Raw genomic sequence first — 15,626 nt, forward strand, 5'->3', positions numbered from 1 at the left:
AAAAAAATTACATTTAAACACCTTGGATTAAATGAATTTGATACAAACATGGATCAAAAATACAATGAAACATCCACAATTGAATAATTATTACACATTATCATGAAATATCAAACATCCGTTCATTAGTTTTATTTATTATTAATTCTTGCTCTTTGATGGAGCAGCACTGAATTTCATTATACTATTGTACACTGACAATAAAGACTTTCTATTCTATTCTATTCTATTCTATTCTATTCTATTCTATTCTATTCTATTCTATTCTTTTCTATTCTATTCTATTCTATTCTATTCTATTCTATTCTATTCTATTCTATTCTTTTCTCTTTCCTCAATCTCTGTTTCAGCGCCTCTGATGCTGTCACTAACCAGATGTGAAAATTGGCTCAAGAATTTCCTGCCTCTGGATCATAAGCAAAAATCCACTCTTAATACAAAACATTTTGAAACATGAAAATTAAAATTTTGACGATTATTGTATCTATGAATCTCTGCATTGGTTTTAAAGTAAAATGTGAAATGTTTGGGGATCATTGTTGAATTATAAAGAATTTTATACATAAAAATACAAATTTGATAAATATTAATCTCATAAATATTAAGAATGTTAAGTTTGATTAATAAATGAGCAGACAATGTTAGTGGCAGGAATGAGTTGCAATTCGAACAAAATATTTTTGCACCAATAATATTTTGTTCAGAGGAGTAGAGAAAGTGCAGCCCAGACTATATTACAATATAACAGAAGGGATAAATTAAACTATAGTATGATGTAAGTATAGATTTTGAGTCCAGAAATTTATTAAATTTTCTGAAAATATCAAAAGATATTATAAATTTTTCTGATCACCCAGTCAGCTGCTCCTTCCAGTTTAGATTATCATCGACAATGACGCCCAGATATTTGGTGGATTCTCCTCTGAGCTGTGGAGAAACTTGGCTCTTTTGTCTGTGCACATTATAACATCCACTGTATATTTAAGTTTTTGTTCTTTTTTTTATACTATGAACCTGATATTATGTGTTCTTAATACAGATTAAATTGAATTGCCTTGCAGAAGCTGTTCAGTCCATACAGAGTGTGCGTGTCCCTCTAGTGGCGGCACAGAGCAATAACATGGAGCCCGGAGAAAATCATAACAAACTTTATTCATAGAACATAACACAGGTGAGTAGAAAGCTTCGGAGTAAACAAAAACAGTGACGGAGGAGCAGAGGGAGGCTCAGACGTACGCGCGCCCCGAGTCTGGGTCTGACTTGGCTGTGGCCGTGTACACCGTCTTGGGTTGGTTTGCGATGTAGCCCCTGTAAAAGACACGAAGCGGGAAGTCAGGTCATGGTTCTGTCTCTGACCCCCAACCGAAAAGTTACACAGTGCACCTTTAAATAAAAGCTTGAGAGTGTTTTAAAACAGTGTAAACGGTTCAAAAGTCAGTCTGTACATTTAGACTGCGTTCTGACTGCAGGGCTTATTGCTCAGTTTGGATTTCTTTGTGAAATCAGATTTTTTTTTGCAGGGTCGTTCACATTTCCAATTAAATGCGACTTGTATGTGATATGGACCAGAATGGTAAAGGTGGAGGGGGTTGTTGATGTGACTTATACTCAGTGTTGGGGAGTAACAGATTACATGTACTGGAGTTACGTAATAGTACAAATTATGAGTAACTGTATTCAGTTACAGTTACTGTTTCAGTGAGTGGTAATTGGATTACAGTTACTTTGTTGAAATAAATGGATTACACAGAGGTATGTTCCTGTTTTCACATTTCGGGCTATATGTCTTTTTAAATTTTTTAAATTTTTTTAATTTTGGTAATTCCACTCGTTGCCAGACACTAAACCAGGTCTAAAACCAGGTCTAAACCAGGTCTAAAACCAGGTCTAAACCAGGACTAAACCAGGTCTAAACCAGAACTAAAACCAGATCTTAACTGGGTCTAAACCAGAACTAAACCAGGACTAAACCAGGACTAAAACCAGATCTAAACCGGGTCTAAACCAGGACTAAAACCAGGTCTAAACCAGGTCTAAAACAGGATTTAACAGGACTAAACCATGCTGCGTGGACCTTGTCTCCTCCTCTTCTATCAGTAATATTTTTAATTTGGTTAAATAAAGACTGGATTTTTTTATTTTCTTTTATCAGACAAAACATTTATGTGAACATTTCCTCGTCTACAGCAAATCAAGTAATCCAAAGTATTCAGATTACGTTACTCACTTTAAGTAATTCAATGGATTACGTTACAAACTACATTTTGAGGTATGTAATCTGTAATCTGTAGGGGAAAGTAACCTTCACAACACTGCTTATACTGGATCTGATCATAATTTGAGGCTTTTGATGCACCGTTCACCGTACAAACAAAACCATAAAACCTCTCAATGAAGACAACAGGAGAGAATACGACCTCAGCACACAGGCTTTTGCGTAAAAAGAAGGTACCTGCTCGTGAGTAGGAAAGGTCAGTGTGGAAAATCCGCTGACCCAGTGTTTTTGCCATAATATGCAAATTTGACGTCGAAAAAAATGTAAATGAAGTTCTTCAGCTGACGCTCTTATTTATCATGACGTCGGGGAGGGCTGCAAATGTGTATTACCACCTGTGTAGGTCACTTACTGTATGTCGGAGAGATGGGTGTGAACTCTTTTCCAGGACAGACTATTGCTTTTTATAGCATTTTATTACTATCACTTAAAATTCATTTGACTATAAGAGCTTAAAAAGACAAATAAACCGTTGTTTCCAAAGCACTGGTCATAAAAAGACACACTTTATCCCTGAATACTCCCGCTCGACCATCTCAGATTTGACTGAAAAAAAAATTCTAGGAGGTTCACACACTTTCCAACAGGAAAAGTCCCATATTTTAGCTCCCAACTCCTTATAATTTTGTCATTAAAAATATTATGTCAACTCCCTCCTTATCTGTTTTGAGCAGAGTTTTCCGAGGAGCCACTTTCAGATTACTGCATCTAAAAGACGATTTAAGGTCAAAGGGGTTTAAATTTGTCAAATATACTTGTAGAATCTGGACTTTTACACATGTGCTTTTGATTTATCACAGATTTCTGGGGGCTTGAATTTGCTAAAAAAAATTCTGCTCTTCAAATGTGAGGGCGTCTTTGAAGGACTGTGGAAAGTTTCAAAGACAGAGGTTTGATCTTGAACATACACCTTCCCACACATGCTGTCTACTTTGTATTTCTCTCTAGAAGATATTAAGTGTTAAAAATGGAAAAAAAAACTAATTTGGTGCCCTCTTTACCATGTTATACCAAAAAAATGACAGCACCCACCAACATCAAATGGACTGTTTTAGAAAGACTCCATACTAGTTGGTATTGCAAGTGAAAAATCCGATATAGAACCATTTGCACGGTACGCAGCGCTGCCTGACCTGAGTGCATGTTAGCCCAGGTGATACTGACCCTTTCTTTGGGGGGGAAGCTCTCTTACAGGCCGAACACAAGAGGGCGCCACCGAGCAGGTCCAGAGCGGCTCCGGCCCAAGCCATGTACAGCCCCGTCCCCATCTCGAACCTGCACACACGAACACAGACAGTCAGGATTAGGACTCACCTGACTGACAATACAGAATTTAAAGACGGATTATTTTACTTCTATGGCGTATTTACCGCAAACATATAACATATTTAGATCACCGTGTCACCTTTTATTAACGTACGACCATGTTTAATAAGTTTTCTTCCCGCTAATGAAACTGCAGCACGTCACATCAGGTTTGTCAAGTTGCTGCGTACAGTTTTATATCATGTTTTTGGTCATTTACGGCGAATTGTCGGGGTGATGTAGACTTGTGGGCGGAGCATTGCACAGAATCTTACAGCCAACCGTAAGGAGGGTTTGAAAAGGGTCCAGGAGAAAATACTAAAACACTCAAACATGCATGGATGACATCTGAAGGTCTGTTTACACGAGAACGCTTGCGGGTAAAAATGACAAAATATTTAATCGGAAGTGATGGCATTTTTGAGGCTTAAAAATGCGAAAATCTGAAACCACCTCGCAGAGTGGAAAAGTTGAATACTCTCCGCCGTAGAGTTTCCATCTACACTGCTCAAGACGCAAAACTCTGGTCAGATCTGCTCACGTCACGTACGCGTTTACGTCACATACATACAGTGCACAGACATGTTGGATGATTTCCAAGCGTCGGACCTTCAAGCTCCTCTGGCAGCTCTAATAAACTTACAGGAGGCGCCCGACAAATGTACAGAATCTGCAGAGATACTTTCAGTGAACAGAGAAGGATCTGCAATCACCTTTGTCAAATTCTGGATGCACCAGTTTGTCGCAGGCGAGACAGGAGGCATGCAAACCCAATTTGTGGTGTGGAGCAAATAACCAAATCAGAGGTTTTATTAACAACTACAGCTGCAAAGGTTTAGTGCTAATGATAACTTATTACAAGCTCCTGAACACCTCACAGCCCATGTTCACATCTGTGGGGTTCTTTGACCTGCTGTAGACTGGGACACGAGTCTTACAGGTTTGAGGGTTTTGGGCGGTCTGGGGAGAAAACAATCACAGTTTTTCTGGACGGACTTAAAGCGCAGGACATCAGGAGTAGACGCACACGCAGACGCAGAGAGAGCAGTTTGAGTCAAAACTTGTGAAAGGCGACGACACGTGAGGAGACATAAAGAGACGCGCTCTGGTGTGTGTGGACTCAGAGCTTTCACCTAAACAAGAGAGCAGTGCACCACGCGCTCGTACTGCCACACGATTCGCTGTAGACTTGTCGATTAAAATGCGCTCGCCTCATCATCGAGATCGACCAAAGTTTACATCGTGATCTTTCGATTTTTGGCACAGTCCTAAACCCAGCGTGTGTGTGTCTGAGCCGTACTTGATTCCGCCGGTGAAGGGGTCGTAGAAGTCTTGGACCACTCGGTAGGCGTACCACGAGGCAGCGATCAGCGTGCACAGACCTGAAAGACCAAGCACAGTTATTATAAGAACCATTTATGGACACAGTCAAAACTTTGGTCAACACCCCCCATACCCTCAATGTTTTTTTTTATGTTTACTACTTTCTACACCTTATATAAGCATCACAAACTCTTGGCTTTCTCTGAGTGAGCTTCATGATATGGTTTCCTGAAATGATTGGCATTCCTTGACCCATCAGAGTCAAGAAATACCAAAAATGCAAATGCAACGCAAACAATCATGAAAATAAAGAAGAAAAATAAATGAAAGAGAGCGTCCAAACTTTCGACTGGTCTGTGGTGGAAATTTTAGTACTGGGTGTTGTTGTTTCTGTTGGCCAAGTAAGAAAGAAGTGTTAAAAACCACACTATTCTTTGTCTCTCACAGGAAGGTTCTAAGTACCTTTGGGTTTGTCATTTACACGTCTGATGGTTTTGTCACATCTTAAGTGTTGATCGTCTTCACTTGCACTCAGATGCGAAAGTAAAGGTGTTACACTTCAAAGCTAAGAAAGCCAAATGGCCAATCAGACTGACCTAAATGCAAACTGTTCTTGGGGGAAGGGCTTGGACCGTTTGTTACCGGTGCAAATGTAATAAACCAACCTAGACAGTCTTCTTTTATGTTTTGGTTTTGTTTTACAGATAATTTCCACGACGGGTCATTTTCAAGTGTATACGGTGCATAGTGGGATTATAGATTATCTTTGGTCTGAATGATTTAGGAAAAACATGTAACCCAATTATAAATTTGGAACTAGATTTACGATTTATGTTTTAATAAATGAATTCTGTTCAAACTTCACATTTTAAACACGTCCAGGAGAAGAGACAAAAAATATGAACTGACAAACTAATACGAGAATCACATATTTGTACAGATCTTTTGTTGTTTGTCGAGGAAAGAATGGTTAAAAAAATAAAATTAAAATACAGCAAATTGCCAATTGCATCTATTCAAATTGCGATTTAGATTTGATGGTAATTAGTCTTGTCAGTCCTTGATTACACCAGAGAACAGTTTTGGAAGTTTTGGAACTTTACTTCAACTTTGCTTCTGTTTGTGTTTGTCGTACAGCGAGGTAAATCTGGGCCGTTGTCTTACCTCCGAGCGCGCTCACTATGCCTCCGGTCGCAGCCATCTTGGCCTTGGACTGGTCGGTGGCTGAACCGATCTTGATGCACTTGACTCCGAGCAGAGCCACGATCATCCCGCCCAGACCGAAGAGCAGAGCCACGATCATGAGAGCCCGGCAGGCCTGGATGTGTGCTGTGAGGAGAGAAAACACACAACACACACAACACACGTCAGCAAAGCATCAACAAGACAGTTTCTACCTCCTGGACTGGTGGTTCTGATGGTCCGATGTTGTTCGTACCAACCCTAAATCAAGTTAAGGTGGATCTCAAGTGATGTTATTTTGTGATTTCGTATAAACAGTCAAAGTCTATGTGTGAGTGTAATTCCATTTGTAGAAACAGGCCGGGTTTAAGTCGCCTGATTCACCAGCCGGTTTCATTTTGTGGAAACGGTCTGACCTCGCAGCATTAGGATTCGTTCGCTCGGTGGTAGGCAAGTACTTTTTTAAAAATTCAACCAATCGCTATTTGGTCGTGACGTATGTAATGCTCCAAATCCCGCAGGAAGAATGACAATAACGTCTTTCCCCTTGATAAAATTCACCAAATATTCTCTTTCTCATGAATCGTTGCCAACACTTAATGTCTGTCTCTTCGCTGATTGGCCCAAACTCGCACTTCCGGGGTTTTTGCGAACCGTCTAGTGTGTTCCGATTCCTGATCTAGTCACTGGAGAAAAATGAAATTGAGCGGAGGCACTAGGTGGCAGCAGGCTGACTAGCGTTTATGAAGAAATTACTTTAAAATGGGTCCAAATGTTAATTTCAAATGTTCTCAATTACCCAACAACAGTGGCGGATCTTCTCAGACAACAAGGGTTATTATTGTCCATTATCTGGACATAGTAGCTCACACATCACAATATAATATAATAACAAAGAGTAAAAAATACGAATGGTAATAATAAGTAGCAAAAAGATTAAGAGACAAGGGTCAATAGGGCATAAGTAAGTTTTAAGACTAATATGATTAAATCTGAGCGTTTATTTTATCATTTTATTATTGTTGTTATTATTTTGCAGCACTTTGGAAACTGTTTGTTTGTGAAATGTGCTATAGAAATAAAGTGGAAAGTGGATAAATATATAAATGTATACATACAAGTCGAACTAGAAGAACTACTATGATGGTAAAGATACATTTTCAGTGTGTAAATATTGACACAACGGCTTTGTCAAACTAAACCTAAAGGATACAAGTCTTAATCCTAAATGATGACAAATGATAGGACATGATAAGTCTGTTTTCATTGGACTTACCTGGGGCCTTACATGAACTTTACAACTCAGTATTGCAAAGGCTAATTCCCGCTTATTAAATGGTGTGTGTCTTAGGGTTTAAATGAGGACACAAAGGAGCTTAAAACAGAGGTAAGGCGTCTGTTTGAAAGCCTAACTAACAACACCAACATGAGAAACCACAAAAACAATCTCTTTTTTAATCATTCGCACGGACGACGCAAAGAAAACGACTTTGAATTCTAAAATGCTGAATACAGAGACCAGAAGTGTGACCAAGTCTTTGTTTTGCAAGCCTCAAGTAAGTCTCCAGTCTTTGACCTTAAGCCCGAGTCAAGTCCCAAGTCAAATACAGGCAAGTCCAAATCGAGTCTCGAGTCACTGGCCCATAAGTCCAAGTCAAGTCCAAGTCGTCTGCTTTGAGCTTCAAGTCATTTCAAGTCTTTATAACTTAGATTTTTGCAATTTATATGAATTTTAAGATAAATTGTACTTAAAAAATCTAAGTATATTTATATATGAGTATTTATAGAGTAAGAATTGTAGAAATCTTTATTTTTCCTTTTTAAAAGTCTTGGCAAGATCTTGGTAAATGGTCACATTTTCCTTCAAGGCACTCAAAGCACTTTACAACAAGGAACCACTCACCCATTCACATTCACACACAGTGTACACAGACACTGTGGGCGAGGTGGGTTAAGTGTCTTGCCCAAGGACACAATGACAGCATTCATCTGTGGGAGCTGGAATCACACCAGCCAACCTGTGGGTCAGTGGATCTGACCGCTCAACCCGAGATGTTTATGTCGAGAACTGGATTCGAACCACCAACCTTCAGATCAGTGGGCGAATGCTCTACCAACTGAGCTACTGCCCTTAGTGTGAATCATTACGGTCAAAACAGCAAGAATTAAGAATTTAAAAGTGCTTCTCAAGTCTTGTCAAGTCAGTGACCTTAAAGTCCAAGTCGAGTCCCAAGTCTTACTCCATTTTATCAAGTCAATCCTCAAATCCTAAAAATAGTAACTTGCAAGTCTCCACCTCTGACAGAGACTACGCTGCCCACACATAATTGCATAACAGAGCCTGAAAGGAATGTAAAAGCAAGACCTGAACGAGCAAAGTAAACTAAAACCTGACTTAAACTCAAATTAAAGGATCAGTTTATTGCCTCGATGCAACCAAACATTCCTCGATCATTCTTTTATGTAATCCAAGAATCAAAAATCCTTTAAATCTAAGCTGGACTGACACAAAGGCCAAGCAGAAGTGACACAAAAGGTGGGTCACTTTTCGAGGAAGTGGCCTTTGTATACTTAACACACGCTTTACTTTTACATGGAACTACCTTTGAGTACTGTACATGATTGTTCTGTTCAACCAGGTAAACTTAAAAACCGATTAAAAAGGATCTTACGCGCTTAAAGTCGATAAATAACAACAACAGCAGGACTCTTTGTTAAGCTGAGCCGAAATGGCCGCTCACTCTTTGGCGCCATGCACGGAGACGTGGACTTTGAGCCGGACAGGACACGGAGTTTACGATGACTTCACTCTCAGTGAACTTCCCGTTTCTATAGTTTCTATGGCCTGTAGACGTCCTCCGGGTAGAGCGGTGCAATAAGTGAGCCATTGATACCAGCGCCTGAATGTCAATTGCCGCTTGTGGTTTACATTTTACAGTACAGTCATGGGATTCATTTATGTTTTACTGTTTCAAATGGACAAGTGCTTAGTTATATTTAGTCTTTTAATGTTACTAAAGAAGGCCACAAACAGGAATAGTTTATAAAATATAGTTTAAAATATCTCAGATAAAATGTTTATAGCCACAGTCAGTCTAAATTAAATAAACGAGAAAGAATAAGGACAAGAACAAGGAGGTTAAACCAAAATAATGTCTGTCAGGGGGTTGCATTGCCATGAATCTGACGATACGATATACATCACGATATATCCTGATACTAAAACAAAGGACGATATATTGTGACTTATCAATAATTATGTATAATATTTTGGTCAAGTAGCATTCACAAGAACTGAATTGACTGAAATACAGTTTAGTTAATTTTTAAATCATGAGAACAGTAAATTGAACTTGAACTGTGGACCTGGGTTCATTAAATCATTTAGTGAAGCCTGTTGTTACAAACTTAGGTGTCAAAACGGACCCAGATCTAAAACTTGATCAGCAAATTAGTGCTGTTGTAAAATCTAGCTTTTTCCAGCTAAGACAACTGGCAAAAATGAAACCTATTTTGTCAACGCAACACTTCAAAACTGTCATACATGCATTTGTGACAACTAGATTGGATTATTGTAATGCAGTTTATGTTGGTGTCAGGCAAAATGCACTTTCCTGGTTGCAGCGGGTCCAAAACTCAGCGGCTCAACTTTTAACTGGAACCTGGAAACACGACCTATTTTAGCTTCTCTCCATTGGCTCCCGGTGTCTTTTAGGCTGCGTTCAGACTGCAGTCTGAAGTGACCCAAATCTGATTTTTTGGTTTCTATGTGACCTGTATCCGATCTTTTAATGACAGTCTGAACCACACAGATCAGATTTTTTCAAATGTGACCCAGGACACTTGGATATGTGGTCCTAAAACCGATACATATCTGATCTTTTGACATGCGACTTCAGTCTGAACGGCCAAAGTGCATTCGACCTACACGTTATCAACAAGCCACAAACGTCACTATTCTGCACTGAAGTAGGCGAAAATTGTTAATGAACTCCGTGTTACTGAAGTGAAAGCACATCACCACTCACCACTCTTGGCTCCGTCTCCACATCCACACGTTCCTTTCAACGGACGTCGCTGCCGCTGCCCCAAAAAACACCACAACCAAAAACCTCGTCCTTCTCCTTCTCAATCTCCTCTTTAAAACAAGTAAGTTGTTCATGTTCTGGCTCCGGTACGAGAGGAACTTTAAAATCTCCAGGTGCTCAATGCTGCGTCCATGTTTGGACAACTTCCGTAAACACAGAGACGCTCGCTGCGGTTGACGTCGTCGTGTCTCCAGTGCACATGCGGGACACTTTTGGGCCGTTTAATGTTCACACTGGAGTCACATACAAGTCGCATTTAATTGGAAATGTGAACGACCTTGCAAAAACATCAGATTTCACAAAACAATCGGAATTGGGCATTAAGCCCTGCAGTCTGAACGTAGCCAAAGAGTTGATTTAAAAAAAAAATAATTAACTTTTAAGTGTTTGCACGGCCTAGCGCCCTCCTACCTCACTGATTTGATCCACCCTTACATCCCCCTCGCACTCTCAGGTCAGCAGATCAGCTCCAGCTCGCCGTCCCAAAAACTAAACGTAAGCTTTTTGGGGACCGTGTGTTTTCTGTTTCTTAAATCACACTCAGCCTATCAAACATCTTAACAAACATCTCGAAATATGGAAGTGAGTGGTCATGTACGTTCAGTATTGTGATATTTACTAAGAGCGATAAAGATATTATTGGGTTTAAGCTCTTAAAACTTCACTTCGTGTTTTGGTAATCAATAACCCGACCATTGTTTAACCACTTTATGAATGTAAACACAAGAGATGAAAGAAGAACCACAGAATTGTTTTGTGGCACAATAATATGGTGCGCTGAAGTGTTCCATTGTTATGGTTTTATTGCAGCACCAGTTGCTTTATATTTTTATGTTGCTTTTTTTTTTTTTATTTTTTATAAGAGACAAAATATAAATTAAAACAAACTAAATCCAATGCACAATTCATCAACTCCAAAGCTCCGTATTTTCCAATCACGAAAATCTCTACCAGAAAAACAATCACTTTCTTTCTCGTTCTTATCTTCATTATTATTATTTTTTTTTCTTTTTCTGTTTATGGTCGTACAAACTAATAATTTTACCGAAAGCGAAAAAGTTTTGTGTTTATGATCGTGCAAAATAAACAACAATGTGAATGAAAGAATGTAAGGATTTTTTATTTTTCGTTTATGGTCGTACAAACTAACGAAGGCGAAAAAGTTTATCGTTTATGATCGTGCGAAATAAACCACAATGAGAATGAAAGAACGAGAATGAGAATTTAAATAAAAAGAAATGCAAGGATATTTCTTTGTTTTCGTTTATGGTCGTACAAACTTATAATAATGTTAAAAAAGACACAATAGTTTATCGTTTATGATCGTGCGAAATAAACCACAACGAGAATAAAAGAATGTAAGGATTTTTTATTTTTCGTTTATGATCGCACAAACTAATAATAATGTTAACAAAGGCAAAAAAGTTTATCGTTTATAATCGTGCGATTAATAAAAAAAGAAATGTAAGAATATTTTGTTTTTGTTTATGGTCGTACAAACTAACGAAAAAGTCTATCGTTTATGATCGTGCGAAATAAACCACAACGAGAATAAAAGAATGTAAGGATTTTTTATTTTTCATTTATAAACTAACGAAGGCGAAAAAGTTTATCGTTTATGATCGTGCGAAATAAACCACAATGAGAATTTAAAAAAAAAGAAATGTAAAGATTTTTTTTTTTTCGTTTATGGTCGTACAAACTAATAATAATGTTAACGAAGGCGAAAAAGTTTATCGTTTATGATCGTGCGAAATAAATTACAATGAGAATAAAAAAGAAAAAAAAGAAATGTAAGGATATTTTAACATCAACGAAGGCGCAAAGGTTTATCGTTTATGATCGTACAAAATAAAACTTAATGTTAAAGAAAATTTTAAAGAAGAGCATGTGTTTAGTAGTTAATAGTTGTATTTTTTTTAATCTCACTATTCCCACCTCAAAACATCAGAATAAATTTTGGATTTGGAATTATTTTTCGTTAACATGATCATTTGGTGATTATTTGGTTATAAAATAATTTGATATATTTACATTTTTCTTTCAGTTAGTTATTGTTCAGTTCATGTTTATCATCGTTTTGCCCAAGTAATGTATATTTTGGTTTATTTTTGGTCGATGGCTCCTCAATGAAAACCCGTAAAGACGAATAAAGACACAGAAACGCAGAGTGTTTTTAGCCTTCGTTCGTAAATTCCCTGCTTTTTCTTTTTTGTCTGTCTTTGTATTTCCTCAATAACGTGACGACTCACTAAAAAGCTCGTAACCGCACTTGAATCGCTCTCTGTGGATTCATTTCATTTTGGGGCCATTTTCAAAAGTGGAGCAAAGGTTCACAAATCATTAAACTGTCTTCACACATGTTTAGATCTTACACGACTGCGCTGATTAGGAGTGTGCAAAAATATCAAAATATCAATATATCGTATCGTTTAAAGTGATGATACAGTATCGATATCGTGGGCTGTTGTATAGAGTATTTTTTGGTGTATTTTACTAAATTATTTTGTTACAGCTACAGTTTTGTTGCTTATTTATGCGACACATTTGACATTTACACTGTTTTGAGGATTAAAATGTTTGTGTTTCATATGAACTTTGCACAAGAAGTGGTTTAACAAAAACTTTTATATCACAAACATGATTTAGACTTTATTTTTTATTGAACCGTATCGAATTGATTTGAAATATATCGTATCGAACCGGAAGTGCACTGTACCGAGATATGTATCGTATCGTGGCCTACGTATCGTATCGGCAGCTACTTAATGATACCCAGCCCTAGCACGGATCATCAGCTTTTAGTTCAGGCATGTCCAAACTATGGCCCGTGAGCCAAATGCGGCCCACAGACAAATTTTTCTTGGCCCTCAGGCTTCCAGGTGAATTACCGAAATTAACTTTTTACTGCAAGTTTTCTGAAAATCTACCTCGATAAAGCGAATATTTAAAATTAAGTGTGTGGTTTTAAGGGATGTTAGCATGAATAAAGACTGATGGCTCGTTCTAACGTGTTAAACATGCACGTATTTCAATTATTCACGGCCCTCGATCGGCCCTCTGCTTCGTCTGTGTTTATATACGTGGCCCTTGATGAAAAAAGTTTGGACACGCCTGTTTTAATTAGAGTTTGGTAGAGGCCTCCACTGCCCCATTTCCACCTCTGCCGCAGAACCCACGACCTACTTAAGTTTTTCCACGCTGTATTGCTTCACACTTTTGCACCAATTCTTTTATGTTTTTTTTTTTTTTTTTAATAAGAGACGAAATATAAATTAAAAGAAACAAATCTCAACGCACAATTTATCAACTCCAGAGCGTCGTATTTTCCAAAACACGACATGAAAATCTCTACCAGAAACTCAAACACTTTCTTCCTCGTTCTTAATTTAACATTTTTTTTAATTTTATTTTTCTGTTTATGGTCGTACCAATTAATTCTAACGTGTTAAACATGCATATTTCAATTATCGGCCCTCTGCTTCGTCTGTGTTGAGATATGAGGCCCTTGATGAAAAAAGTTCGGACACGCCTGTTTTAGTTGGTTAGAGTTTGTTTGAGGCCTCCACTGCCCCATTTCCACCTCTGCCACAGAACCTACCTAAGTTTTTCCATGCCGTATTGCTTCACACTTTTGCTTTTTTTTTAAATAAGAGACAAAATATAAATTAAAACAAACAAAACTTTTTTTTTTTTTTTTTTTTTTTTGGGGTATTATTATTGTTATTATTATTATTATTATTATTATTTATTGATTTATTTTATTTATTTATCCTTATTATTATTATTTATTTTATTATTATTATTATTATTATTGTTTATTTTTATTTTTATTTATTTATTTATTTTATTTTTTTTTATTTTTTTTTTGTATGCGTGTTTAGTTAAGTCTGTCTTATTGTGGATGTGACAAATTATAAAATAAAAAAAAAAAAAAAAAAAACTCAACGCACAGTTTATCAACTCCAGAGCTCCGTATTTTCCAAAACATGACATGAAAAACTCTACCAGAAACACAATCACTTATTATTTTTTTCTGTTTATGGTCGTACCAATTAATTCTAACGTGTTAAACATGCACATATTTCAATTATTCACGGCCCTCGATCGGCGCTCTGCTTCGTCTGTGTTGAGATATGAGGCCTGTTTTAGTTGGTTAGAGTTTGGTAGAGGCCTCCACTGCCCCATCTCCACCTACGACCTCCTCAGCACTTTTTCCACGGCGTATTGCTTCACACTTTCGAACTCTAAACCTCAAATGAGCCCGTAATGAGCTGAGACTCACCGGGCAGTCCGAGCAGGGACTCAAAGTCGCGGCACTCGGCGATGCCGGCGCTGTTCTCGGCGCAGGCGTGCCACAGGTTCTCGAATTGCCTCTGGGAGATAATCACGCTGCCGGACACCGTGGAGATCTTCCAGTAGTCGTTGGTGAGAGCCGCGCCGGTGATGAGCCAGCTGATCAGGCACATGGCGAACCCCGTGGCTTCTATCGCCGTCGACATCTTTTACCGAAGAGTCGCGATAAATACGAAGAAAAGGCAAACGCGGGAGAGGAGCTCAGGTCAGACGGAGGAGCTGAACTGAATGTGCGAGTGAAGCGGGAAGCAGAGGACTTTATCTGCAATAAAACCATAAAGCGGTGATGGACATGATGAGGACACACCTTGGTTTCTCTCGCTTTAGTGATGACTCAATTCATGGCAAATAGTTGTTTTCCAAATCTTAATATTACGATTATTTGACCTACTAACAAAGTTTATTCAATTTTTGCTTTTTTCTTTCTTTTTCTAAGTCCAATTCTATAAAACTCATCAGAAAAACAAGTCAAAACTAGTCAAATGTCGAGTAAATATTCACTTTCGATTAATATTGTTTTGATTGTTTCCCGTTCTATTCCATTCTTATTCTTGTTGGCATCTAATCCAAACGTTAGAAGCATCGTAACAATGATTCTGTTGTTGTGTTTTCAGCCAAGACACTTTTCTTTCATTCCCAGAGTTAGTTTTATGTGTAAATGAAAAATTAAATGAATGTAGTTAAGTCTTTGTTGTGTCCGGAAAACTATTCTTCACATATCTGACACTTATCGAATGGACTGAACCGTTAAAATGAAAATGGGAGAAACTAGGACAGAGACACGGGGCTTTGGGTCCGATGAGTCTGAGTGTGGTGGGACAGACCGGACTTTGGACTGAGCGCGTTCAAACATTAACACGACTCATCATAAATCAATAAAACTAATACAACGTTTACAGCAGCAGCTCTGTCCATGTCCTGTGTACGACTGTCGAGGGACTGAAACCAAGACCCAAACTAAACCAGGGCGAAACCAGGTCTAAACCAGGACTAATCTATGTCTAAACCAGGTCTAAACCAGGACTAACCCAAGTCAAAACCAGGTCTAAATGAGGACTAACCCAGGTCTAAACCAGGTCTAACCCAGGTCTAAACCA

The 15,626-nt window shown here is 38.1% G+C and overlaps 1 protein-coding gene across 1 annotated transcript; it reads right to left on the reverse strand.

Annotated features, from left to right (window-relative positions):
* Window positions 1–1,169: 1,169 nt before the first annotated feature.
* Window positions 1,170–14,675, reverse strand: cldn15la (claudin 15-like a). Its single transcript, XM_020931164.2, has 5 exons — window positions 14,459–14,675; window positions 6,068–6,232; window positions 4,881–4,962; window positions 3,440–3,550; window positions 1,170–1,308 (listed from the first exon to the last, which is right to left on the reverse strand). The coding sequence occupies exons 1-5, from the start codon at window positions 14,673–14,675 to the stop codon at window positions 1,227–1,229; spliced, it is 657 nt and encodes a 218-aa protein (XP_020786823.1). The 3' UTR covers window positions 1,170–1,226.
* Between the last annotated feature and the right edge of the window lie 951 nt (window positions 14,676–15,626).

Source organism: Boleophthalmus pectinirostris, unplaced genomic scaffold, assembly GCF_026225935.1.
Source record: "Boleophthalmus pectinirostris isolate CB_2022bp ecotype Guang Dong unplaced genomic scaffold, ASM2622593v1 HiC_scaffold_16, whole genome shotgun sequence".
Taxonomy (NCBI): domain Eukaryota; kingdom Metazoa; phylum Chordata; class Actinopteri; order Gobiiformes; family Gobiidae; genus Boleophthalmus; species Boleophthalmus pectinirostris.